Below are 27,835 nucleotides of genomic sequence, written 5' to 3'. Positions count from 1 at the left end.
GGGAGGGAGGGAGGGAGGGAGGGAGGGAGAGAGAGAGGGGGGGGGGGATGAGAAACTGATTATGTCTACTCCCACCAGACACAGGAAGTAGTTTTGGAGTGTTCAGAACAAGGCAGGCAGCCCAGATCACAACAGTCAGTAAGTCTGGGACGACAATATAAAAAGCCGGTCCTCCTCCTTACGGATCCACTTCATCAGCTTGTTGACAGCACTGACAGCTGCTGCTTTGGTACCCAGAGGGGTGAAGCACACATAGAGTTCAAAAGCACCGGTCACCTGGAAAAAGTTTACATTTCTATCACAATATGCAATCAGAGCAAAGCACTTATTGTCACGTTACTTGTCTATGGAGATTCTCAGTCATCCGGGTCATGGCTGTCCCAAAGGTGCTTTTTCAAGAGGCAGCTGGTCTGTCTGGTTTTTCTCTGAAGATGTTAAAGAAGCTGAAGAAGCTTCTTGGATGAGAAGCGAAACGTCTTCAAAGAAAAACCAGAAAGTCCAGTTGCCTCTTGAAAAAGCACCTTTGGGACTCTCGTGTTACTGTTGACATGTAAAGCAAATTGCCTCTATTGTTTTCATTGCATGCAGATCATTGTTGCCATGTTTCATTGGGCCATTTGCTCTAAGTGAAGAAGTGTGAGAGGTTTCAGTTGTACTAATACACTCATATTTCTCCCAGGCAATAAAGTTATCTGGGACTAGGTCCTGCTTTTACATTTTTTCTAGAAGCTGCAGTAATGAAATAAATTTTTACCCAGGCCAGGAGATTTTCATTGGATCCAGTATAATAGATGTTATTGAGGGGACGGGCGGAATTGTGAGCTCGGCTATGCAAGTACTGATACAATTCCAGGAGTCTTTCCTTTTCTTCCTCAGTGATGTAGGGAGCTTCAATCTCTGGGCTGGAAAAAAAAAACACTTTCATTGAATAATGCTTTTTGTCATAAAGGTAAATTAAATAACCAAGTTTTTTTTTGCCTAAGACAGAAAATTTCTCATTTCGCCAGAGTTTACAGCCAGTGATTTTACTGCATAATGTTCCCTACTCCCAATTTTGGAATCAGCTACCATTAAAACAGAATCTTTAAATATTAGAGCTGAAATCTTATTAATATCAGATACTGTTGAGAATTGTGATCAGGACCTTGTTTAGACTTAGTAATTCTAGGGTCACTTATGTCTCCCAAAGCCTAAGGTACAGAATCTGTCTAAAAGTTTTAATTTTTTTTTAAAATGTCAGTACGATTGTATTTATATGCTATAATGACAAATTCTTGACATCCTGTTATTTATATACCTTAAGAGTACTTGTATTGGAAATAAGGAAAAAAAAAGAAGATAGTCTATCAATATTAGTTATAATTTAGGATACTGATGTCATCATCTAGCATTAAAGTTATTTGACCTTTTCCATTCAAAGTCAAGGTTAATATGGGCAAGGGAAAAAAATAAAAAAATAACACATTGTAACTTGCATCAAGATATTTGTTGTATAATAAAGATTTTGAACTTGTGTGCATTTTTTGTGTACCCAAATTGTTGTTTTGATGTCGTAGAAAGAAATTAAATTCTCCCTGATCTTGCCTGGTTCTTTCTCCAGGTCTTATTAACTTCTTGTGTGAGCCTCAGCACAACAAAGGTAAAGTATAGCCTGTGACCGAACAAACCTGGAGACTTCTTTGCATAAATTGGATATAGATATTTGTATACAGGTGGTCCATAGGTGGAACTAGAGTGTACTCTTTTCTGTCTGTAACTCTTTTTTTTTTCCATCCCAGAAGAGACTGCTAGACCGGAAGGACAGATTTGATAATTATCTCCCGTGTCAGCTCAGAAAAAGGATTCTACAAACAATATTTTCAAAGTGCATCCACAGTACTTACCTATCTCCTGACAATTAATTTGTAAGTGTAATTTGGATTGGGCTCTTGAGGATATAAAATGTCTCATGAAAGTGTGATTAGACTATTCAACTAGACAACAAACTCTATGGCAAAACTAGGTCCTTGGGTGATGCTTTTCCAAAGGATTATGCAATGACATTGTCTTTCTCATTTGTAGTACCATCTGACTACCCATCAGAGGTGGGTTGCTCCCCGTTTGGCCAGGTTCAGTAGTGGAACTGAGGCCTGGGTCGCAGAACTGGCAGCCACCCAGGCTGGCCACACCCTCAAACCAGTACTCAGGTCTCTTCTGCCGTTGCCAGCATGTTTTTGTGCATGCGCAGAACAATTTTTAGTCTACTGCACATGCATGAGCAACATGTGGCAAGTAGAGCAAAGCATGCGCACCGTGACCCGTCAAAACCGCGCTCGACTAAACCGCGCCCGATTAAACCGCGTCACTGACGTCATCAACAGGGCGACAACAGTCAGCGCAGAGAAAGAAGGGCGCTTTAAATAGCGCTTTGAAAGCAAGCCGATTCAACTTAAGGTAAGGGTTAGGTTTAGGGTTAGGTTTAGGGTTAGGTTAAGGGTTAGGGTTAGGGTTAGGTTAAGGGTTAGGGTTAGGTTTAGGGTTAGGTTAAGGGTTAGGGTTAGGTTAAGGGTTAGGGTTAGGTTTAGGGTAAGGTTAAGGGTTAGGATTAGGTTTAGGGTTAGGTTAAGGGTTAGGTTTAGGATTAGGTTTAGGGGGGTTAGGTTTAGGGGTTAATTTTAGGTTTAGGGTTTACAGCGTGCTTCTGTCTCCACGCTGTTGTCGTCCTTTTGATGACTTCAGTGACGCGGTTTAGTCGGACGCGGTTTAGTCAAGCGCGGTTTTGTGGTGGAACCCATGTGCACAGTGAACCGGTACCAACTGGTACAGGAACCCACCCCTGCCACCCATGTTAACTTTTCACTGCTATTCTCTGAAGTAGCTATAAAGTATCCATGATTTGATGGTCATAAGATTTTGAAATCTGGCCAGCATAAAACATCAATGAATTATTAGCAGGATTGTTCAAATACCTATAACTCAAAAGACGGAGTTGATTTTTGTTTCCTGGAGAGATATTGTGCACATCAATTTGTAATTTAATCTCTTTTGTTAATTCAGTAGGAGCTTGATGACCCAAGGCTAAATATAGATGCCATCCTCCTGAAATAGACTATCCAATACAGACTAAATTGAACCCATCAACGCAAATTAAATCAATCCCATCTATCCTTACAGAGTATTAGAGAGAAGATGGAAGATGGATGTTGCCCAGGATGGACTCTCACCTGGTAAAAAGTCCTGAACTCTTAGATTTGTAGATGAAATGTCGAAGGTCTGGAATTCCCACCTGGGAAACACTGTAGAAAGGCGTACGCACTGCTTCCAAGAGAGCATGAAAAACACCACGCTTCTTTAGGCGTTCTTGGAACTTTTGCTTGCAGTGAGATACAGTAAAGAAGTCCTCACGATCGGTAGAAATCAGGACAAGGCACAAGTCAACGTTTGGTTCCAAATAAGAAATGTGAGCATGGAAGAAACCATTGGAATTGAACTTGGGAAGGCATATTGGAGTCCAACCTTCTCCTTCTCTAAATGAGGAGGATGAGCTAATGAGATTAAAGAGTAAATGGAGATCAATTGGATGAAGGAATTGGTCCCTTTTCCTGACAAGTGATACCAATTGGTTTTTTGACAATAAGATGGCAAATACCAGGCTTTTAGCTTTGGCTTGTTGAAGGCAAGCACTCACCACATCCCTGACTCCGGCCGCCATAGGCAGGCAACGTGCCGCCCCCATGAGAAAACTGGGGTCTCTAGCCATCAGGTCTACCAAATTGTCAGTTATACGCTCAGAGCCTGCTAATAGTCTCCTTAGATCATAGTTCTGCATCTGTTGGAATATCCGGTTAAGCTGGGTCAATGTCAAAAGACTGACTATCTGGTAATAGATATAAAGGAGTTCCTGAGCAATTTCTTGCTCTGACTGTCGAGTCTGAGCCACTGCAACAAGCACCAGGGGACTCTTGCGCACAAAGACCACCTTGTATCCATCTGGCAAAGAGTCAAAATGGAGAGGGAGAGAATGAGAGAAAGTGTGTCAATATTTTGAGCCACAGTGGTAACCCTAAGGCCCTTTTTGACAATAGTTTTTTACTTCAGTAAGGGTTACTCTTGGGAATTGCCATTTTCTGATAATGATTGGTCTTTGCATGCAAGGGATGTGTTATTAATCTCTACCTGCAATCTAAAATGGCACAAACTATAGGTTTAATACTTCTGTGAGAAATAACGAGAATTAATTAAAATTATTCTTAGGTTTTGAAAGTTCTTACTTAAGAAGTTTTGATTAATTCTCTTCCACCTATAGGCTGGACACTAGCATCCGTCTTAGCAATCTAATCATGTTCTTCTGTCTGAACATTGATTTTGATTTTATTATAAATTGACTTTGGATCTTCTCTTTACAGAAAACATTCTATTTTGTTAATCTAGGCCTTACCTGATGCGAAACTAAAGATGAAATAGCATATTATCAAATTATTAAACTTGTTAAGTTCAACCAAATTCCCCACACCCATCTTAAATTACTTTGTTAATTTTAATGTATTTATTGTCCTACTGTTTTAACCTTTTATAATATTGTTTTATTGGGTTGCAAGCCGCCTAGAGTCACATAACATGTGGGCGGTGAGTAAATTTAATAAATAGATAACTTACAGAAGCATTTTGAATTGTTTTGTGTAAAAATCAGAACTATGTCATCCTGATAGCTCTGCAGAAGACTCTGCAGTCTCATTTCTTTTGTCTTTCTCTCATACCATATTCTAATTTCTAACAGCCCTACTTTGTTGGGAGGAAGGGTGTGAATGAGTACCTGCATGAATTGATCTGATGGCATTCTTCTCTGCTTCTACAAAGGAGACCAAAGCCATCATTACTCCCATGGTAGTAGACAAAACCTCTTCACATCCATACCGTGAGTATACGGGCTTGCCTGCCTCACTTAGAACAAAGATATGCTTCTGATGTATGCGCCAGGCCTCCATGGTTATATCTTCTTCTTCTTTCCCTGATAGGACTGAATCGCGACGTGAACCTTGTGGCGAGAGTTCCAAATTGCCCTCACTGTTCTGCCTTATCTCTTCTTCCAGGTCCAGTGCTATACCAGTGAGTTGTGTGCTTAGTTCACTGAAATCCTTGCTGATCTCTTCCATCTTGAGCTCGTCACCTTGAAACTCTTCCCTCTTGTCTGGGCTCTTGGCTGCCGATTCTGTATTGTCTGTACCGGTTAGGTCCTCATATGACCTAGTGTGAACAAATATGGCTCCCTCTTGGCCTGCCCCTGATAAACAATACCAGGATAAGTGGTCAGTTTTTCAGAACAGAACTAGGCAACAGTTTAAGCTCTGAAAAAGGCATCAGAACAAAATGACTTGCAAACCTCCTCAATGCATCACCCTACATAAGATGGTAAAGAAATCATGACTTTTCTTTAAACTAAATGCTAAAATTTCTATTTTTGTGCTTTGTGTTAACTGAAAAACAAGGGGTTACATTTAAATATTAAAAGTTAGAAGATTACATATATTTTAATGAATATTTCATACCACCCTTAAACCATAATGGGTGTTCTTCCTTTGAAAACAATGTAGAGCAGGAAAATCTTTTAATTTTCATATTTGAATGTGATAACTGCAATACCTGAGTTCAAAAGTTTTTAATTCTTATCCAGGAACTTGAAATTCATTGTCTGTCTTTCTTCCTTAAGTAGGGCATGCATATTCTTTAGGTACATTTAATATATTAGTCAAAGAAGGCTGGATGTATTAAGTATTTTAAAGCAGTCAAAGAAAAACTGAGCATTAAGTTCCCAATAATAATCTGAAATCAAGTTAAGAATCTCAGAGTATAGAGTCATAGATTCATAGGAATATGGGCCTTTAAGCAGAAACAGTGGTTTTCATTCTATGAAAATATATGGTTTGGGATTAATTATTCTCAGAGTCTGAAATCAAGATTATCTCTTCATGTATTATTCTGGGTGATTCCTCCCCCCCCCCCCCAGTGCCATGAAGATATTTTTGTTTTGCAGTCCCGTCCCCCCCCCCCCCCTTTGCATAATTGTTGATATTTCTGCTTGGAAATGTTACTATTATTCTTCCTAATAAAACCTAGGAAAGTGACCATACTTTTTCATATAATCTTGAGACTAGGATTTTGGGTAGCAATTTAGTGGATTTTTAGAGTTGATCTAATCATACGTTTATAACGTTGCCATCTGCATTGGCTGTCTACCTATTTTTGGGCCCAATACAAAATGTTCAAAAGTTTAAACTTAAACAGCTTGAGATCAGGCTATCTAAAGCAGCTTCTCCAGTAAGGCAGACCAGGTAGCAAAGACTTTTTTTTTCTAATTTGCAAAAAACCCACCATCTTCTGAGAAATTCACTAGATATCTTTATTATTATAATGTTGACCCAGGTAAACCTATTACTTTCCTAGGCATTTAAATTATTGTTTTGGCATTTTTAATTTTAGTGTGACTATGTGCTACATTTAATATTTCTACACATTGTTCTGGTTACGGTGCTCTCTATGCAGGTTTTTATTTAGGAATAGTTCTCGTGGAAAATAGGTCACTTGACTGGATTTTATAGGCAATAATAATTGCTTGTTTCTGGCTGTTCTTCTTAATAAACTACCACTGTATAGAAGTTCTTTCCTCTCACCAAAAAAAAATATTCATTAAAAATATCAGAAAAAGAGGAAGAAGGTCTTACTATCATCTAAAATAGAATTGATTATAATGCATATCCATACTCTCTGAATATATCATATAAAAAGAGTGAAAGGATTAACAGGAGAGAAAAAATTAAGAAAATTAAGTTGCTAAATGGAGTTGATGAGATTATCAGAAAGGAAGATCTTAAAAAATCAAAGACAATGTATGAAGCAGTGAATTGGCATGTTAGAAACAACAATGGTGTGTGGCAATAGAAAGGTATGCTGAAGTATAGTGTATGGTTTTAGCTTCAACTAGATTTACTTACATTACCGTTTCTTTATCTCATTCCTTAATTTCTTTGGCTCATTAATTCTTATTTCTTTTCTTAGCTTGGCATAGGTCTATTTATCTCCCACCCCCCAAAATAATGATTGTATATGTGTGTTGTGTGCAATAATAACATTCTTCCACATAAAATACACATTATGTGTTTATTGTGACTCACCTGGTTCTGTTCCCTGGGTCAATCCTGGGGTTGGACTCTCTGACCTCTCGAACTGCTGTCCATCAGTTGGTGCCAAGGACCCATTCGGCACATCCTTCTTCTTATAAACATCCGCAGCCATTATTAGAAACTAGTGGAGTTCTGCAAGCAAACAAACCAAACCTACTAACTTTTATTTTCCTGATTTATTTATTTATTTACAGGACTTATGGGTCTGCCTATCTCATGTAATTCTGGGAAGCTCATAATAGTCCTTAAAATTTAGAGCTTTCCAGCTTGAATTAATAATCAAGTACATTTGAGTTTCATTCTAGCATACTAACTATAGAAGGGCACTGCCAGGGCAGAAACACATTAGTATAATTAACCTTTTCAGGATAAGGAATATAAAACAGATCTATGAAACAGTCTGGTTGCACAGAACGTTTTCCCATGTTAACTGAACTGCCTATCCCAGTTGCTTGATTTTACATCAGACACTGAAGTAAATATAAGGTTTATAAACTAAATGTAAGAGCCATATTTGCATAATGTTCCAGGTTAAAATGTGTCTGTCTGAATTTGCATTTCAATAAGCTATATGAATATAACCAACAACTTCTTTAATGTCTTCTTTAATGCCTTCTGCTCCAAGTTTGAGAAGTTTGGCACAATATCCAGGAACAAAATGAGCAGCCCAATGATTTTCAGATAAAATGTCCTTCCTTTTTCCTCCTTCTGACCATTAGAAAGTAATGATGAAAAGTCCCTTAACAACATTTTATAAACTTAACTAAGCAAGTCCCTGAATCCAACACATTTTCAAAAACCCGAGTGATTAATTCTGGTGAGATAGTCAACATGATTGGTTGAGATGATCAGATGTATTGTAAGATATTGATCTAAACAATATTGTTACACATACTCCAACAAAAGTTTGGAAGAAATGCTTTGGATTTAGAAGAAACACAGGACCTTTCTGCCATTTGCTGAAAGATAGGGAAATTGCTTCAGTCTTTTGGTCATCTTAATTGGTCTCCTCTAAATCTTCTCTAGCTCCACTATATCTTTTTTGAGGTGCAGCAACCGGAACTGCACACAATTTTCCACCAATGGTCACACCATAGATTTATATTATGTTATAATGTGATCATTACATTATTGACACCTCTACTTTCAATGCCATTTCTTATTATTCCTAACTTGCTGTTGGCCTCTTTTTACAGCAGATGCACATTGCATTGACACCTTTTGTAGAATTGTTCACCATTGCTTCAAGAAAATTAATTAAAGCACTCATATGTGGGGACTAGCATAGTAGCCTGAAAAAAAATGTGCCAGCTTTAACAGAGAGTGCTGTGTTTGTTCGGGGTCTAATTGAAATATTTTTGAAATATTCTGAAATATTTTTGAATTCTGAAATATTTTTGAATTCTTATGTAGAAACGTTAAGCAACCTGATTCTCCTGACCTATTTTAGAGTTTTATCCATATTAGTTCTAGCCGGAATGGCCTATGGAAGGGAGTTACAGTATAATAATAAAACTATTTGTGGGCCACAGATAACATCTCTTGTGTGTAGCACATGACTAATTTGGCAGAGCTGTTTCTCAATTGCAAGCATCTGTTTCCTAATACTGTACTCTACTCAACCAACCGATAAGAAGAACTTTTTCCCCTCCCAAATGAGGTAAAGATTATTATAGCTATTATTGTTAATAAGCTTGGATACTTTTGAAGATTAGCATTTGTTAAGAACTGTTTTCTAGGAAAATTTAATCCTTTTTATAATACCTCAACGGATTTTCATTCCTTTTCTCTCCTTTTCTGTCCAGCTACTTCTTTTCCTGACCTCATCTTTTTAAATTCATTTTTGTTCTTCCATTTTTTCCCAATTACCTCTTTCCTTCACACCTTCTCTATAACTGTTTGTTCTTTTCTTTGTTGCTGTGTTTGGGAAAGGGAAATATATATGCATGTCCTTGTGTGTTTTCTATGGCCGAGAGACAGTAGTTGATATGCGCTACAGTATTTATTCATCCTTTATTATAAATGGGACAATCCTTTATTTCAGAAAATTGTCTTTCAGATCTTTTACTTTCTCTGTGTGGTTTGTATAATTTATTTTTTACAGTTTTTTTATTCTAATGATGACTTTGTTGTCATTTTTATAATGATTGTTTTTAGCAATAATGTTGCTATTGCTATTGGTTGTAGTATGCCATTCAAAGTCGCTTTTTGTGAGAATGCTGTCATTTAAATGTGAGAAGTAAATAAATTTTAAATCCTTATGAACTTCTTTTAGATTTGCCCCCTTTCCTTTTCAGGTTTCTCCTTTATTTTTTCCAAGAAAACACGGTGACCATAATTTGGTAATTAATCTCATTTGGTAAAAGAGATACCAATTTACTGGCAATTCTTCCTAAGTAGTTATTATTACAACTAATTTTAATACCACATTTTTTGAACATCACACACGCAAACTGACACACATACAAACATAGAAACACAAAAATCTGTAAACACATATACAAGGATATCAGTTGAACATATTTATCAAGTGGAGCGTCTCTGGGATTGGTTTCAATTCTAGCTGGCAATCTTAAATCAGTAGGGAAGCTGGGCATTGCACAAATTTGTATATGTATTTATAATTAATTTCCCTTCATTTCAGAGGATCTATTTTAATTTCAGGGTTGACTTCTTCCTGGATATCGTTATAGTTCTTATTTATCTCTAGCCCTCTGTAATTCAAAAAATTGTCGTTAGTAAAGCTCCTTTTTCATTTTCTCAAGGTCAACTGGTGCCTTATCTAGAAATTGCTAATTACTAAGGAATGAAGTCCAGGAGCTAGCCTGGACTTCATTCCTACCCTCATGGTTCAGATTTTTGCTTCCCTCTTGACTTCTAGTGTGTATTTGCTTTTGAGGGTTCACAGTTAACCCATTTATATTCTTGATGCCAGGGCATCTTTATAGAACTGGAGTACCAGGTAAATAGCTCCTACACAGTTCTTTGTAGGGAGTTAGTTCCATGGACTTGTAAAGACTGTCATATGAAGAACAGAAATAAAATTCATTTACAAGACCAAATCTGGAGCTCTATTTAAACTGGTTTTGAACTTCTTCTGAAATGTCATTTGAGTTCACAAATGAGAAAGAATTAAGGCAGCCATATCAGGGCAGCAAAGCACTGGGCACTTGCCCAGCAAAACACTGGACAAGCACTAAATGGTAGCAAGGCGATGTAGATAATTCTAATTTTGCTACCAGGTAGTACTTGTTTAAATTTTGGCGACCCAGATATAGTAGCTGAAAAAAAAAATTCCCTGAATTACAGATTTTTTCCCCCAATTGAGTTGGAGTCCCCAATTAGACTCTGCTACCATTCTTGGTTCTGTACCTGAAAGAAATTCAATTCTTTCTGTTAAACACGAACAGGCATCCATGTATCCCTAAGAATATGAACTGGTGCAAATTCTTCTTTCACCCTCAGTTTGCACTTTATACCAAAGCTGGTTACTGAGTTAAATTTGGAGAGGGGGGCAGGTGCCAATTAAATGTTATTCTATAAATATTTCAAAATAATATTATTATATGTCTGGAAATGAAAAAGGATCCTGAAAACCAGTCAGTTGTTTGGTAATTTAGATTATTTGAACATAGACAACTAAATTGCAGATTTCTCTTACATAAATTATTTTGTGTTTTTGTATAATTTCTCGCTCCTAAATGATACTGTGAGTTCAAATTAATAAAGAGTTTGGACATGTGTATTGATGCCAACTCTCTTCACTTTCCTTCCACCATTTGTTATCGTAGCTATCACCCTTCGAGAAAAATCTACATCAATAATAACTCAAACCTGTTTAATTTTCAGACTCTGGCAAATGGCTCAGATCTCATAAGAGATGGATTTGCATGAAATTCAGTTAAGCTGCATTTCATTGTCATCTGCCACAACAGCTAAGTTTCAGTTGCTAGGACAGTGCTGAGAATATTTGCAAAACTGAAGACAACTATCAACAGGCCTAAATTCTGTATATTTCTTCCTGTTTACACTTTCATTTCAGGAATATAAAGGATACTTACAGTTTTGACAGGAACAAGCTGTCGACAGAGAAAACGTCAGTGAAAGTCTGCTTCTCCGATTGTGGATGAAATCTGAGCAGAAGGGGAAGGACGTAAAGCTCCCGGGGAAGTGGAGGAGGAGTTCAGTCAGCAGAGATCCTTAGGAAATTCTGCCATTGGAGTCCAGAGCATGCCTTTCAATCTCGCCAGCTGATTCTATCTTCTCCAGCTCCAGCCAGGAAAGTACTGTGCACTACCTACTTCTCCTTTTTCAAAGGTCACTTTCTCAATGCCACAGATCCCAGTGCATCTTGGGGGTTGTAGTCCACAATTCTGTAGTTTGGTTTTTGACAGACAAAAGTGAGTTTCGCTTCTAATGAAGAAGTAAAAATGATCCACATCTACCAACATTTGAAACGTTAGATTTAGACTATTCAGAACTTATTGATCTCTTCGGTAATCTTGAAAATATAATAAAAATTGATATGGTATTAAACATGCGATAAATATATAATTTCTAATTTTAAAGTAACACAGAGAGGTCAGGATCTTTATCCCCATGTTATAGGCAAAGGCAAGTTAAAAATCTAAAACCACTTTTTATTTTGATGTTTTGAGCACCACATGCACATTTTCTTAAAGAGATTTTTTCTGGGGTTGCTTCCAAAGAAGATATTCTTTAGATACTAAAGAGGAATTATTAGAAAGCCTCGCACCAGTTAAAAGAAATATAATTGTGATCTTCTGTGTCACTTTAAAAGGGAACATAAGACAATCATCATCCTTTATTACAATTAAGCAGCTGAATTTAAAAATGCCCATGCTCTATTTTTGTTTCGTTCTATATCCTACTTGGTTTGCTACATGGCAAAGGATATTATTTCAGTATTTTAAAACATCCTAGGATAAAGCAAGCCTTTTGTGAATTTTCTCATACCAAGTCTGTGTCACTAGATATTATCTGTATATTTATGGGTTTGAACAGTAATTGCTTATGGTATTGGTTATATGGCTTATTCAAACAAGAAAATAATCAGTTAATGAGTTTCAATTTGAAAATAATGCTTTCCTCAAGGCACATTAGAATGAACTGTAGTTAGCAAATGTCAACTGACATAAATATAGGCTGTACAGAGAATAAAAGTACATAAAATTGAAAAAATCAATTTTATAGAGACACAAGTAATATAAACATTTGTGTTTATTCTCTAGCTAAGATATTGTCAAAAGTGGGTTGGTTACAATTAAGGTAAAATATAAAGTCTGCCCAAATTTAATAGAATTGTGGCCCCTTTCTTTGGTGTTTCATTATTTTAACTTTATAATGTTTTCTAATGTGGCAGTTGAAAAGATCATATTAATTCACACCTCAATTGCTGAGTTATCTAAAGTTTTCCAATGTTGGGCAATTATTAGGTTAGCTGCTAAACTTGAGTAGAAAATGAGTTCCTTATTTTCAGCTTGAGTTTTGGTCCCATAAATAAGTGACTCTAACTTTGGGCAGCATTTAACTCTTTGTTCAGTGATAAAACTTATCTCCTCCCAAAATTATGTCAAAAGAATATTATTTCATATGATATACTATAATATTTTTATTATGACTTTTTTTACATATAACTCATCTTTTACACATAACTCCTGTGGCCTGCCAGCTGCCAGCAGAGCTGACAGCAGAGTCAGACAGTAAGGAGGTTGGGGAGGAACATGGGCCAGTCCTGGAGGCTGGGGAAAGCCCAGACGAGGGCTCTGTGTCGGAGGCAGAGATGGGGCTAAGGCCGTCTGGCAGTTCTCAACTGCCTTTGGAGCCAGACAACAATGAGGCAGAGGAACAGCTGGAGCCTGTTCCAGTGTGCACATGCGCAGAGCTGCCAGAAGAAAAGAACAGCTAAGAAATCAGGGTCGACTTGGGAGTAAAGCCACAGTTGAATGGTGAATGGCCCCTCGCATAGGAAGTAAAAGGGGAGCAAAAGGGGAGTGGGCTTTTGCAGGAAACAATTTGTTCATTCATTTGTTTCAGGAATGTGAAGTATAAATAGCTATCAAGCAGGGCGAGGTGCGGGAATTGCCTTCTGCTGTTCTCTGTTCTCTGTTCTAGGCTGTTTAGTCAGGGCCTGAAGATCCCATCCTCGTTGCCAGTGAAGTGGACTGAGGAATAACGAGGCAGGAGGCTTCTGAGGTAACTCTAACAGTTTATTCAAACAGAGAGTAAACACAGAATAGTAGAAGGCAATTCCCGCACCTCGCCCTGCTTGACAGCTATTTATAATAAGCTGTCAAGCAGGGCGGCCTATAGGCGCGGGTCTGACAGCCCGCGCTTAGCCAGCCGTGCCTTAGCCAATCAGACACGGCTTGGCTGTTGCTGGCTGTCAGTCGTACACGTAAGGACAAAACACTAGATAAGGTCTGTGGTCATAAATTCACCTTTGAAAGACTGTTTACCAGGCCTTTGCTGAATGTGAATGAGAGGAATTCACATTTGTTTAATAAAAGAGTTTTTGTCGGGACCAGGAATCTGCTTTGTGCTTTTGGGGGAAGCCTAGGTCAGAACAATTACATATCTAATGATCCTATTTTCCCCACAACAAATTGACTGCTAATCATAATTCATATCCTTCTGCTTTTCTTTCTAGTGATGTATTCATGAAGCATATGCTCTTGGATTCTTCTCCTGGTTCCTGGTTCCATGTGCTTCCTATCTTCAAAAAGGAAAAAAAAATGGATTATTTCCCACAAAACAATAGAGCAATCAGTCTGACATCAATGCCTGAAAAGATCTTGGAAAACATAAACAATGGATCTATTATCTGAAAGCAAACAAAACTATTACTAAAATTCAAGAGTCAAAAATAGTCCACACCAAACAAATATTATTGCTAAAATTACTAAATGCTGTAGACATAGTATATTTGGATTTCAGTAAGGCATTAAGTAGACCACAACCTACAATATTTTTCGGAGTATAAGACGTACCTTTTCCCCTCAAAACAGAGGCTGAAAATCTGGGTGTATCTTATACACTGAATAGAAGCATTTTTTTTCCTCCTGAAACCCCACCCCTTTACCAAAACAGCCGTGCATAGCTTGTAAGAGTCTTTCAGAGAGCTTCTGGAGGCTGGGAAGTGCAGAAATAAGCAAAAAATGAGCCATCTTTTGCTCAATTTTGCCCCCCCCCAGCCCCCAGGAGTAGTCTATAAGCTTCTTAATGCCCCATTTTTTTGACAAAAAATGTTTTCCCAAAAAATGGGCCATTTTTGGGAGGTTTGCAAAGTGCAAAACCTTTTTTTTAAAAAATTGCCTCTTCAAAACCTTGGTGCGTCTTATACTCTGGTACGTCTTATATTCTGAAAAATATGGTACTTCTTGGTAAGATAGAAAAATGTGGGATAGACAGGATTATGATCAGATGGATTTGTAACTGGCTGACAAACTGCAGTCAATATGTAGTCTTAATGGAACTACATCTATATAGAGACAAGTATGCAGTGGGGTACTCCAAGGCTCTGCCTTAGGCCCTGTACGCCTCAATATCTTCATAAACAATTTAGGTGATGGATAGAAGGAATTCATCAAATTTGCAGATGGCACCAAGCTAGGGGGAATAGCTAACTCTTTAGAAGATAGGCTCAAGATTCAGAAAGTTCTTGACAGATTTGAACATTGGCTCCTATTCAACAAAATGCAATTCAGTGATGAGAAAGGAAAGGTTTTACATTTAGATTTAGGCAAGAAAAATCAAATCTACAGGTATAGAATAGGTGGCACCTGGCTGATAGTGGTAATTGTGAGAGGAATCTAGGAGTCCTAGTGGGCAACTTTTTAAGCATGAGCCAGCACTGTGCTGCAGCTGCCAAAAAACCCAATGCAGTCCCAGGCTGATTCAACAGAGAAATAATATCAAGATCACATGAAGTATTAGTACTGCTATACACTGCTTTGGTAAGCCCACACTTGGGATACTATGTTCAGTTTTGGCCACCATGATACAAAAAAAATATATGTTGAGACTAAATAGAGTGTAGAGAAGAGCAACAAAGATGATTATGGGTCTGAGACGAAAATATTTGATTAAATGGTTGCAGAACTGGGTATGTCTAATCCAACAAAGAAAAGGACTGGAGGGGATACATAATAGCAGTCCTCCAATATACAAGGCTGTCACAAATAGGGGTGGGGGGGGCAACCTATTCTCCAAAGCACCTGAGTGCAGAATAAGATGTAATCGATGGAAACTTATCAAAGAGAACTGCAACGCATAACTAAGGATAAATTTCCTGACAGTGAGAATAATTAACCCGTGGAATTGCTTGCCTTTAGACACTGTAGGTTTCCATAACTGCAAGTTTTTAAGAAGAGTTTAGACAGCTATTTGTCAGGAATGGTATAACGCCCCCTGCTTTGGTATGGGGTTGGACTAGAAGACCTCCAAGGTCCCTTCCAACTCTGTTATTCCATATTCTAGTAAGATATGATAGCCTTAGCCTATCCTTATGACGTGTTGCCCTTAAGTAAATCTAAATTTTGTTTTAATTACAAAATAACCTATTTCAGTAAACATTGCTTAAATCATATTTCTGTCCTTAGGAATGCTCACACACAGAGATTGCAATATTTATTTATTTATTTCATTTAAAACATTTATGGTTAATTTATCTTTCAGACAATTTGGGTGCATCCTAATCAAAGTTTTTAAAAAAGGATGCAAAACCATTTTAAAAACAAATTAAATATATAAAACACTACTAGTTATAAAATAAGACATATTTAAATGGTTTGTTGAAAAAGGCACAGTGACTGGGTTTACACCTGCCCATTAGAATAACAACATAGTTAAATGTGCATAACATGCTAAATAAAAACCAAACAAATTGCAAATATGATTATTGTAAGAGATATTTAAAAAAACAAGGTGCGGCGGAAATGTGATGGTTTCTGTTATACTTTGGGACCCAAAGTATTGGTACTCTTGTCCTAGAAGGTAGAATTGCGGTTGTTTTTCTTGTTATACTATACTTTTTCTCAAGCAATTTTAAAATGAAATATTTTAATGACATACCAATACCCGGGACTGAGAATGCTATCTGAGTTAATGCAACACACTGAACCATCCACTCCAACCAACAGTGGAGTCTAGCTTAAGTTTGGAGATAGTGATGAATCTTGATGAATCTTCACTTCATAATAGTATGAGACACCCTAGACATACTAAAGATATAATTCCTGGTGCCATTTTGTTCTCAGGATTTTATGTTTTAATACAATGCAGCCCACAATTTATATTTATTTCGTCAAGCATGAATTAGATAAGATATAATTATAAACATGATTATGAATACATGAAATGAATACGAATACAAGGGAATATTAGGACAGGGACGGTAGGCACGCTGGTGCACTTTAATATTTTTAATATTAATAATAAATATCCTTATGAATATTTAATATTCATAATGTTTGTAATGGTAGGCGTGGATAAATTATATATTCAGGGATGGGATCTTTTGCAAATATTAGTCGAAGTTCAGTACATCAGATTAAGAGAGGCGATTACTGTAGTTTCCTATTCTCAAATTATTCCCGATATAATTACTAGATCTTTGATGTCACTCCACGCATAATGTAATGCCAAATTACATTAGGAGTCGATTTAAAAGGCAGAAGGAAAACACTTAACACAAAACACCCTCATGGGCGACCCAAACGCGTCTCCTTAGGTAATCACCGTAGCCCGCCTTAATTTTACGCGGATCTCTCAGGCGCAACCCAAGCCGCGCCCGCAAGACGTAAGCGCCGTGCGTCACGTGGCTGGATGTTCCGGAACTTCCGGTTCCGTCTCGCTCGGCGCTGCGGCTCTGCTGCGGCTCTGCTGAAGGCCCCGAGGGTGGCGGTGGATTGAGTCAGCCTGGTGGGCATTTATTCCTCCTCGGGATCCCCGCGCGCGCGGGTGGAGGTGGGGGGAAGTGCAGGAGAAGCCAGGCGGCGACGTCCTTAGCCGTTGCTCATCGCCTGCGTCGGAGCGTCGCCCGCTCTGGAGGTGGGGAGGGGCGTCGGCGGGGGAATTGTGGGGGGTGGGGGAGGATTGGCCTGGGAGATGCGATACGCGGGAAACGCGCTCGGCACTGACAGGGCCGCGGCCAAGTCTCCCTCACGTTCAGCCGTGACGCCTCGGAGCAAATAGAGAGGCGGGTGGCGGTTTTGCTTTGTTTTCCGAAGGTGAATTGGATAAAGGGCCTAGAAAAAAATAGTTTGGCAAGAGAGGGTGTAGCTTCTTGAAAACGAACCGTGTCTCTCGCGGTTACCTGAGGGGTTGGAATCGCCAAGAGCGCATCTTGAAAGCCTCTCTCTTTTCGGTTAACAGCGTCGGCAGAGGTCTTTCTCTGATTACCTAGAGAACCGCTGCTGCTATTACAGGGCCCAGATGTTACACCTCTGATCTGTGTTTTAGGCTAGGTTAGTCCTCCTGCGGTTGAGGAGCATTGCAGTTTGAATAGGAGCAGTCAGTAATTTGAGGTAATGGTACAGAAAGCGGAAACGGTTTTTCTCCTGTAGGAAAATCGCTGCTATTGAGCCTCTTCGTACAACAGAGCTCTTATATTTAACTGGGCTTCTTTAGACTCTTCTCTAGTGAGGTTATGCAGGCAGATCTGTTCTGTTCATATCGTCCATTAAAATAGTTATTTGTCAGCCGCTTTCCACTTTGTTGTACAGATAGAATTCCTTTCCAAAATGGCAACTGTTGCATGTACTTTTTCTTTGAAAAATTAAGTGTTATGCAAATGTATGCCAGTGTGTTTGTATTAACGAGAATTAGAATGCTTATATTTCAGGTACAAATTGAATAAATATAACCAAAGCAAATTAAAATAGTATCACTAACACATACTTAAATTTGGTTATTAAAATACTTGTCCAACATAAATTGTTTGCATTAGTTTTAAATATAATTGGTAAAAAATTGAATAATTGCTAGTAAGGCATGTCCTCAAATACATTTATATGGTGCAAAAATTACAAGGTTTTGTATATTTGTTTCCGTACAAATAAAGCTTTAATTGGTTAACATTTTTTAAAAAATCGATATTGTTAAACATGAATTAAAAAGATAGTTTTCACAGGTTTGTTGAACATTGAAAGCAGCGATGCTTCTAGGGAAAAATGGCTTCAGAATCTAGACAACAATGCGGAAGAGATCTTATCCTATATGTCTTGTGCATCAGTTAGTGATAAGGGAGGGAATCCTTTGTATGTTGGGAACTAAATGGCTCTAATGGAAGCTGCTGAACTTTTAGAAGATCTTGGGTTTAAAATATAAAGACCTTTAAAGTTAATATTTTGAATTGAGTTTAAAAACAAATTGGAAGTCAATGGAAGAAAAATAAACAAAATATACTCCCAGGAGCTGAATCAACTGAAGTTGCTGAAGAGATTTTAGAAGTAAGCTTGGAATTTGTAGCAACGCTACAAATTTGTTTTTCTTGCTAAACACATTAGAATCTTGAGCTTGTTGTGGATGTCTATCAGATAGTTTGGATGGGGGAGTGTCTAATCATAAATGATTGCTCTAGTGAGATTCACAAAGCACCTGCTTACTAAAAGGTTAAGCGATGAGGTAACTCCCCTCTCCCTGTCTTTCAGTATGCTTCCTGCCACCTTGCTAGATTTCTAAACAAAATACTGAGCTGCAGTCTCCCACTATTTTCATTTTCTAAAATGAATATTGTGATTATAAGGGTTCAAAGACATTTTGATAATAAAAATGATACTAAAAGCAACCCTGTTCCTTTAAAAAAAAAGAAAGACAATGATACAATAGTCCTTGTTTAGCAACTACCTCATTTAGTAAATGTTTGAAATTACAGTGATGATAAAATGTAACTTAACTATCAATCCTCATTTATGATTTTTGCATAATTCAAAGGAAAACTGAAATATGATCATAAGCATTATCGGCCTTTCACTTAGACAGGTTGCTTCCTTCAATTGGGTTGCTAAATAAAATTACCTATAGTGATATGATAGAATTTCAAAATATAATATTTTCTGAGGAAACAATGTTTTCTTAAAAAAATAAACTTATTTTAAAAAAATCAATTTTGTTTGTTTTCCCAGAAAACATGTTATCAAGCAGGAAAATTTCTTCATGCAAACAAGCCTAATTTTCTTAAGGAAAGTTTCCATTTCACAACGCTAAAAATATTTGGTAGGTGTTTATAGACCCATTTGTGCCCTTGGGGCCTCAAGATCTGATTGCCCATCTTTAGAATATGGATATGGAAATATCTGTTTGGTGTCATCAAATATATTTTTCAATAGCTATATATGCTTTTGGTGGGGGGGGGGGGAGGAAAACATTTCTCAACTTTAGGAACATTATGTCCACAAATATGTAAACCTTGTTTATCTGACTGAGACAGCCCGAATAGCTAGCTGTTTTTGGAGTGTTTTTCTTTAAGGTGAGGTTCTATTCAAGGTATCAATGTTAATTTTCTTAGCTTTTGTTAAGGAAGACTAAAATCAAAATTAAATGTGTTTATTTCAGTTAATAGTAATGAGCTGATGAGAAAAAAAATCTGGGTCTACCTAATGTAATAATGTTTTTGAATCTCTGAAATAATTTTCTCATTGTTACTTAGACTCTGATTATTTTTCCCTTGCTCTGGTTCTTGTGCTCTGTATTCCAGTTCACTTTTGCTATGCTGAACAAGGAGATTTTGGATTCTTTGTTCTAGGAAACTGTGTACTTTGTGTTAAAAGGAGAATGCATTTTGTGAAAAGAAATAGTGTTTATTTGAATTCTACTTAGTAGTGTACTAAGTGTTCTGTGTTCTACTGTGTAGTCTTACTGCTTAAGGATTTTTTCCCCCTTGGTTAGAATGTGATCTTATGGGCAAGATAGAATGTACATAAATTGAAAGAACTATTTGTTTCTCTCTGTTGATATTTCTAATGTCTGGTTTCTAGGTTTTCATTACTATATGTAAGAAAGAAATTTTCTGTGAATCCTCCCATAAAAAGCAATTTGAGACTTGTCCTAAATAGAGGTTTCTATTATACAACACAATGTAATTAAATGGAAGGTTAATTGTTTGAAAAAATGGCAAACTAGTTTTCTTTTGTGAAGAAGCAAAAATTGGAGGGAAAGAAATGTTTACAACACTTGCATTTACTGGATATAAAAGCTGTTTGATATATACTGGACTTCAGTTTGATTTGGTGATAATTAAGGGTATAAGCCAATGTATCTGAAAACCACTAAATCCGAGAGGCTGATATAAACACTGGAAGAAGCCCAAAAGATGGTAGTTGTGTGAGAAATATGCTGGTTTGTTTTCTAGATTATATCTGTTAATATACAAATAAATAGATATAAACCACAATTACACACCATTGAAAGGAGACAATAAAAAAGAAGCAACAAAAAGACCTATCCTCTCCAGCAGCCTACAATCAGATAAGCAGAGATTAACACCGAACAAGCAGAAATTAATATCCTAATCAAGGATCTACCAAGGGGAACACTATCCCCTTCTACTATATATAAAGACAAAAATCCCACAATCACAAGCACTGATGATATTACCTAGTCAGGTAATAAAATGTCTGCAAGCAAACAATCATTCTCAGAGAGCACCAAAGACTTTTATATGTTTTAATTACAGCATTCTGAGTAACGTAAAACATAATGTAACTGGTACATAAGAATTCTTTGGAATCAATTCAGAAATTTATCTGGTCACTTTCCAAAGTAGGTAGTGGTGAAGATGGAACCCAGAAACTCTGAGTTTATCTTATTTGAAATAAACTCTCAGAATTACTTTTAGCTGAGTGTTTCAAGAAAATATGAAAGATTTTAAATAGATTGATCAGCTAGCATGCTTGTTTGTTTGTTTGTCTATTGGATTTATATGCTGCCCTTCTCCCAAAGGACTCAGGGCAGCGTACAACATTAAAAAAACACATATTACAAAAGTTAAAAAGGAAATTAGATAAGAGTATCCAAAAACAAACCCAATTAATATTAACAATAACATTTTAAAAATTAGATTAAAATTAACAATTAAATCAATCATTTGTTTTATTTTGTTCAGGCCATGCTTGCTGATTTATATAGCTTACTTAGGATTATTACATTTTGTTCTTGTTACTCTTCTATTCCATAGATTCTTCAGAATTTGCTATCTGGTGTCTGTTGGAACAAAATGTGGGGACATCCTCATTCAGCTAATAGAATGGGTCCTTTCCGGTAAGTATTTGAATATGAAATATATTTATTGATAATAGCAGTCCTACATTGACATTGTGCAATAACATTTACTACAACTGGATAAAAATAGGATTGGGATGGGTGGGTAGTTGATACCTCTCCAAAAAAGATAAGTGAAGGGAATTTGAATGGAGGAATCATAGAAGAGGAAAGACCAAGCTGATATGTTGAACAGGAACAATCTTAAATAGCAACATTTTGCAGGTAGTCCTGCTTATGTACAATAACAGCAAATTAGATTCTTTATGTGCTTAAAATAGCACTTTCTCTTCATGGGATTAATAGAATACAAGAATTTAGAGAATTACATATGTTAAAAAATGAAAAATTACATGTGACCTGGATTCTAGAAGTGCTTATGGCTGAAAGATTCAAAAAGACACATTCAGTAATTTAACATATTGTAATACTTTGTTTGTCTAGTATGGCTGACTTTTGTTCTATGAATACATTCAGTATAATTACACCATGTGCAACTCAAAAGATGTGATGTCCGTAATAAAAATGTAATCAGAATGATCTTAGAGAAATATATACTAGTGCCATACCATTAGTGGTATTGCATATTAGAGATACCTGAAACCTTTTCTGAGTTGCATTTGGTCTTAATGCGCAAAGAAGAGGTCATCTAGTTTTAGGACATTATTATGCATGGTCAAAAAATTTCACTTTTATATGATCAAAGAACAATTAGTTTGACAAATTTGAGGCTACTTAATACTTTTATGTGGCTTTCTGGTTTTTACCTTACACTGTTATAGAGTCTTCTAAAACTTCTGAAAAGTTAATAATAGCAATTACTGTATATTTACTGAGTTCATACATCATCCTATGCTGTAGCAAGACTTGTTTGGTTTTAGTGTATTATGTAGTGTGAACCTAACTACTGTGATAAACCATAGTTTATAGTTTACCATACTATGTTGTCTCAATTTAATTGCAACTTAGTTAATAAAATTTAAATAAACAAATATTCATTCATTATATCACAGACTGGAAACTGAAGGCAGAAACTTAGCAGTAATAATGAAAAGCACATTTATAGTTTTGGGGAAAATGAATTGAAATTATAAATGTTCAATAATGAAAAAAGTAGACAAAAGCAGATTTACACTTTATGTATATAGCGTGCCTACTAAATGCACATTAAATAAGTACAAATCTATGGAGCTACAGTGAAGTGTGAAGTAGCTCCAGGATGGCTTGGCATAGATCAAAAGTATTATGTGCTGAAGGCTCAGGATTGCTGAATATTAAATACAAGTAGCATACACAAGTCTTAAACGAAATGTTCTATAAAGCCTTCTTTGATCAGTAGTGACTCAGGTTAATTAAGAATCAAAGTATAATAAAGGAATATATTTATTGGGAGGAAAATCTTACTGTACAGATTCATGAGTATGATGTGACTTGTCAGAATTTGAAAAGGCACATGAATTCATCGACTGCTTTTTTACTAATGAATTTAGTAAAAGAAAAATAAGTGTGAATCAAAGATAATGGTAAGGTGGTAGATTGTAACAGTTCTAAAAATTATACTTTGTTCACCTAAGAATATTGATGGTTGCTTCAATTCAGGGATACTTGTAAAAAGTGGGAAAGTATTTCTGCTTTTGCAGCCATTCCTTACCAAATGCATCAGATTTCCCCATTTGGTTGCCTTCTCCTATACCTTCTCCTAGTCCATTCTAGACAATCTGATGATCCTCAATAGCAGCTCTTGCAAGAAAGAGCAAGCCCAAGAAGTTTCTTTGTGCAGATTCTATTTTAGATTTACTTTAGCCAATCTGAAATAACTTAATAAGCTATTGCTCTAAATACTTATTTACTGCACTGATTTATAGTGTACTCTCAATCCACCTTCAAAGTGATATAATGATATTTCAGACCCAAATTGTTTAGGACCCAAGGATTTTAGAATGTGATTTAGGCAAGGTTGTATGTTTTATTTACTTATTTATTGAACTTTTACTGTATAGCCACTAATTTTATACACAATTATCTTACTGTCTCGCAAAAGCAGCCAATAAAAACACAGAAATAAAGCAGCACTTCCACGCTACAAAGAAAACATCACCTCTCTCCATAGCACCAAAATATCCTATGTGGTATAAATATGGGAAAGGACCTTCTTACCTATAGCACCTTATTTATGGAATGCAGTTCTATGGATGGTGGGATTTTTTTACACCAGCTTAAAATTTGACTATTTGTCACACTTTCTCATCTTGTAAAATATTATTTGCATGGCTTTTGAGGGGGGGGTGTCTATGTGGTTTGAGATATATATATAACAAGAAATCTGCAATCTTTTGCTTAGGGAAGATTAATCAAACCAAAAATTATCAACAATATGAAATAGATGAGGCAGTAAGAACACTTGGATGCTTTCAATTTGGGACTAATATGATAAAAGCATATTAAAGTGCTTACACCTTAAAAGATTTTTGAGAATAGCATATTGCTCAAAGGAGTGTGATATAGTTTATTATAGGTTCATCATACAATATAGCATTATAAAGTATGTTTTTGTTGAATTATTTGATGAGAGATAAGATCATTAGGTGACTAGGTTTATATAGTAGCAATAATTTTTCTAAAGAACATCAGAACAAGAAATACGAAAAATGTGGAGATTGTAAAAACAATGTTGTTTGTAAGAACTGTAGCATGTTTTATCTTAATTTCAGTACCAATTTTCAGAGACTAATAACAATATTTAGACATTTTTGGGACGCCCGCTTACGAGTGGCTCCATCAGATAAATTGGACAAATGGAGATGCTCTCTTAATTGTGAATGAAATAATTTGTTTACAGAGATCTGCCTTGCATGTCTTACCGTGCCTTTTCCAATGCCTGAAACTTTCCTCTTCTGCACTTTTTAGTATTATAGTTAGTGTTTTAGTACAATTGATTAAGAAAATGAACATTGTTTTGTAAATGAGCTGAGTTGGGATAACTCAATTTGTCACTGATTTAGAATTCACATAAGCTCTATTTGTATATGTAGTATAGGGCAGTGTTTTTCAACCACTGTGCCGCGGCACACTAGTGTGCCGTGACATAGTGTAAGGTGTGCCGTGGGAGAATTACTTTATATATAGTCAATATAGGCACAGAGTTAATTTTTTTTAACATTTTCTAATGGTGGTGTGCCTCGTGATTTTTTTCATGAAAAAAGTGTGCCTTTGCACAAAAAAGGTTGAAAAACACTGGATAGGGGTTTGGTTTACTGGAAGAAACAGAAAGATATACATTTTAAAATGGGGATTATTAAAATCAGTACTTCCAAATCTGAGTGATCTTTGATGGGTGAAGACAAAGATTGAATTATTGACTATCATTATAATCACACTTTTGTATGTTTGTAGGTGTTGCAGAATTTTCTGTGATTTTGAGATTGAGTTTTTAATTATCTGCATTCCCATTCTTTCTTGAATCTCCAATGTTAACTGAATTTTCCATTCCATTACTTTTCTTTTCATCTCATCCCTTCTTTCTTTTTACAGCATTTCAGTCTTTAACTCTGTTTACGTATTTTAAAATTTTAGTCACTTTTTGTTACTGGATTTCTATCCTGCTTCCTTTACCTATAAGTATGATCATATAAATAATTGTAAACATTTTTTGTATTTTTTCTCCCTCTGAACCATCTCTCTTCCCCTTTTGCCATTTCCTGGTCCTATTTTGGTCCATTAATTGTTGTGTATATTTAACAGTGTCAGGGAGATTAAAAATAGGGAAATTAGTAGTGTGATCAAATTGCACTGGCAAAGGATTATTTATTCTTCCGATTTATAGAGCTGCCTACCTTGGAATCATGACTCTGGTCAATGAACATAGGAATCAAAACTGTAACCTAAAATAATGAATAATAATATGATACAGTAATAACACAGCAGCACTCAAGAACAATCAACAAAAGAACATAACTACAGTGATGCCAAAGACAAGCACAACAATGGGCTCAACCAATCTATAGGCTTCATGCCTGGGAGAACATCCAGATCTTCAAGGATTTATAAAATACAAACAGGGTCAGTGCCAAACAAACCTCATTGTTATCATCTACCAATAACCAGCAGGAACTGTGAAAGAAAAAGCTCACTTCCAAGATTCTGCCATATGGCACTGTTTAATAGATGACATCCAGAGCATGCTCCAACCTGCCAAATCTACTGGTCAAGCAAAAACAAGTGGAGAAGGACGGTCTTGCAAATAACCTGGCTTCATGCCATGAATGGCTTTGTAGCTGATAATCAGTACTTTGAATTGCAACTGGAAGCCTAATGGGAACTCCTTCTCCCATAATTTTCCATGCCACTGCATTCTGAACCAGTAGAAACTTTTGACTGGCCTTCAAGAGCAGCTGTATACTGAGTATATTGAAGCAATTCATTCAGGAGATGACAAAGTATCTCTCAATTATGCCTGTGATGAATTCATACATACTGATGATACCTAACCCTATCCTGGCAGATGATCTCATCCATCAACTCTGTGTTGAGGTTAAACAGGAATGGGGAGAGGACAGAATCTTGAGGGTTCCCACAAAAGAGGAATCTGGGGTCAGATCTCTCCTTTACTAGCAACTTTGGAAGAAGGAGAATCATTGCAACACTGCCTCTTTCTCTCTATTCTTTAGGCTTGCTAAGAAGAATATTGAAAGCCACTGAGAGATGGAGACCAAGTATGGAAGCATTTACCTTCACCAGAGGTTATCCACAAGTTCAATCAATAATGTTTCAGTTCCCTACTCAGGTGTCAAAGCCAACTGCAAGATTTGCAGATAAATCATTTCCTTCAGGGCTTTCTCTTTATTATTGTTATCAACCTCTCCTTTTTATTAGTTTATAATATAATATAAAATGCAAAAACAAATAATAGGACAAATAGGGGAGAGAAAAGGGAAGGGGAAAGTATGGAAAAGAAGGGAAAAAGAAAGAAAAGGCATTGATTTCCAATTGCCTTTGGTGCAATAGAATAAGATAGTAACACTAAACCTTAACTTTTTACTTTTACATAATAGTATGAAGTAGCCATTTCTAAAACAACAAATCTATCTAATGAGTAAAACCCAAAATCAAAGTTTCATTTTTTTCCACCTCAAACACAAAGCCCAGGAAGCTGTTTCCAAGTAGAAACAAAAGTAATTGTGTTTTTTTTCTTTTATCAAAGCAGTCAATTTAACCATCTCTGCTAACTCCATCAACTTTTGCAGACATTCCTGCATTGTGGGGCTTGAAACGTCCTTCCATTTTGTGTATAAAGTAATCTTGCTGCCATCAACATATATAACATCAAAGTTCCAATTTTTTTTCTCCAAGTCTTTTTCCATTAAACCCAAAATAAAAGTTTCTGGTTTTATCTTTATATTCACTTTAAGAATTTCTATATTAGAATATGAATCCTACTCCAATATTTCTTTGCTTTATCTCATGTCTACCATAAATGATAAAAAATCCCTTCTTTACATTTGCATCTCCATGAAATATCTTTACACATTCTTGATAACTTATCTGGTATTAAATACCAACAAAATATAATCTTATAAAATTTTCTTTTACATTTTCTTTTAGTTTAAATTTTAAATCTTTTGTCCACATATTCTCCCATTGTTCAAGCTTTACAATATATCCAAAATTTCTTGCCAAATGAATTATACAATGCTTTACATATCCGCTTTCCAAATTCAAATTCAATAATGCTCTATAGACCTTAGCAATATGTTCATCACTACTACACAATAGGATTTCCAATTCATTAACAAAGTCAAACCCATAACTCTTTCTGTCTAATTTAAATCTTATTTCAGTTGTAAACCAATGGTAGACATGTTCTGACACTAGCTCTTCCTTAGACTTGAGGATAGGATCACCAAAATTAAAATATATTATTTTACTATAAGTCTACCAGTTTGGCTTTGTCACTATTTCTTTTCTGAAAAAAGCTTCCTGAGGGCACATCCAAAGAGGCATAAGAAACTTCGTTTTATGTTTGTTCCAAATTCTTAGAATGGCACATCTAATGAAATGGTTGTTAAATTCAACTTTTATTTTAACCTTGTCATACCATAAATAATGGTGCCATCCAAATCTTAATTCACCTTCTAAATCAACTAGCTTCTTATTCTGGAGGTTCACCCACTTTTTTAACCAGACCAAACAACAAACATACAGTTACAAATCTGATGAACCCAACCCCCCTTTTTCTTTTAACATTTTGCTGTAGTTTATATCTAATTTTTGGGTTTTCCTCTTGGCTTATAAACTTAGAAATATTCATTTTCCATTGTTTAAATAGAGTATCAGTTGCAAATATTGGCAATGCCTGAAATAAACAAAAAAAGCATCTTTGGTAAAACATCTTAATTACA

The 27,835-nt window shown here is 36.2% G+C and overlaps 2 protein-coding genes and 1 long non-coding RNA gene across 9 annotated transcripts in view; 2 read left to right on the top strand and 1 right to left on the bottom strand.

The window, feature by feature from the left end:
• Positions 1 to 45: 45 nt before the first annotated feature.
• Positions 46 to 11,353, bottom strand: MON1A (MON1 vesicular trafficking associated A). 2 transcript variants are annotated; one of them, XM_014053838.2, is made up of 6 exons: positions 11,219 to 11,353; positions 7,149 to 7,289; positions 4,793 to 5,260; positions 3,204 to 3,969; positions 755 to 902; positions 46 to 276 (listed from the first exon to the last, which is right to left on the bottom strand). In XM_014053838.2, exons 2-6 carry the CDS (start codon positions 7,267 to 7,269, stop codon positions 136 to 138), a joined length of 1,644 nt encoding a protein of 547 aa, XP_013909313.2. In that variant the 5' UTR covers positions 7,270 to 7,289; positions 11,219 to 11,353; the 3' UTR covers positions 46 to 135. The 2 variants fall into 2 exon arrangements, 1 of the variants encoding a protein (XP_013909313.2); XR_015695920.1 differs by lacking the exon at positions 46 to 276 and adding an exon at positions 1,668 to 1,784 and having other exon boundaries at positions 881 to 902.
• Positions 1,777 to 14,188, top strand: LOC106539138 (uncharacterized). Of its 2 annotated transcripts, XR_015695921.1 has the most exons (5): positions 1,777 to 1,904; positions 4,837 to 4,894; positions 4,995 to 5,085; positions 11,200 to 11,440; positions 13,828 to 14,188. It is a non-coding gene; the product is annotated as an uncharacterized LOC106539138 (long non-coding RNA). The 2 variants fall into 2 exon arrangements; XR_001312781.2 differs by lacking the exons at positions 11,200 to 11,440; positions 13,828 to 14,188 and having other exon boundaries at positions 4,757 to 4,894; positions 4,995 to 5,134.
• A 2,780-nt stretch (positions 14,189 to 16,968) lies between these two features.
• Positions 16,969 to 27,835, top strand: part of RBM6 (RNA binding motif protein 6) — a 75,336-nt gene continuing 64,469 nt past the window's right edge. For 2 of the 5 annotated variants that reach the window (XM_087709275.1, XM_087709270.1), the window contains exons 1-2: positions 16,969 to 17,099; positions 21,355 to 21,437. In XM_087709275.1, coding sequence (XP_087565401.1) covers positions 21,394 to 21,437 — 44 coding nt within the window. In that variant the 5' untranslated portion in view covers positions 16,969 to 17,099; positions 21,355 to 21,393. The other 3 variants (XM_087709271.1, XM_087709274.1, XM_087709273.1) reach the window with 3 other exon arrangements.

The sequence above is a fragment of the Thamnophis sirtalis genome, unplaced genomic scaffold (genome assembly GCF_051295495.1).
Source record: "Thamnophis sirtalis isolate CommonGarterSnake01/CBP01778 unplaced genomic scaffold, rThaSir2_p1.2 scaffold_3, whole genome shotgun sequence".
NCBI classification, from domain to species: domain Eukaryota; kingdom Metazoa; phylum Chordata; class Lepidosauria; order Squamata; family Natricidae; genus Thamnophis; species Thamnophis sirtalis.
The sequence above is the reverse complement of the archived record's forward strand: the minus strand, read 5'-3'. Positions and strand labels throughout refer to the sequence as shown.

Bases quoted from the DNA above. Each gene is read 5' to 3' on its own strand.
- MON1A (XM_014053838.2), bottom strand. From the start codon at position 7,269: ATGGCTGCGGATGTTTATAAGAAGAAGGATGTGCCGAATGGGTCCTTG. The intron at 3,970-4,792 runs GTACTCATTCAC...ACTCTTTGCCAG, and splicing joins CATCAGATCAATTCATGCAG to ATGGATACAAGGTGGTCTTT. The intron at 277-754 runs GTAAAAATTTAT...AACTTTTTCCAG, and splicing joins ATGAAAATCTCCTGGCCTGG to GTGACCGGTGCTTTTGAACT.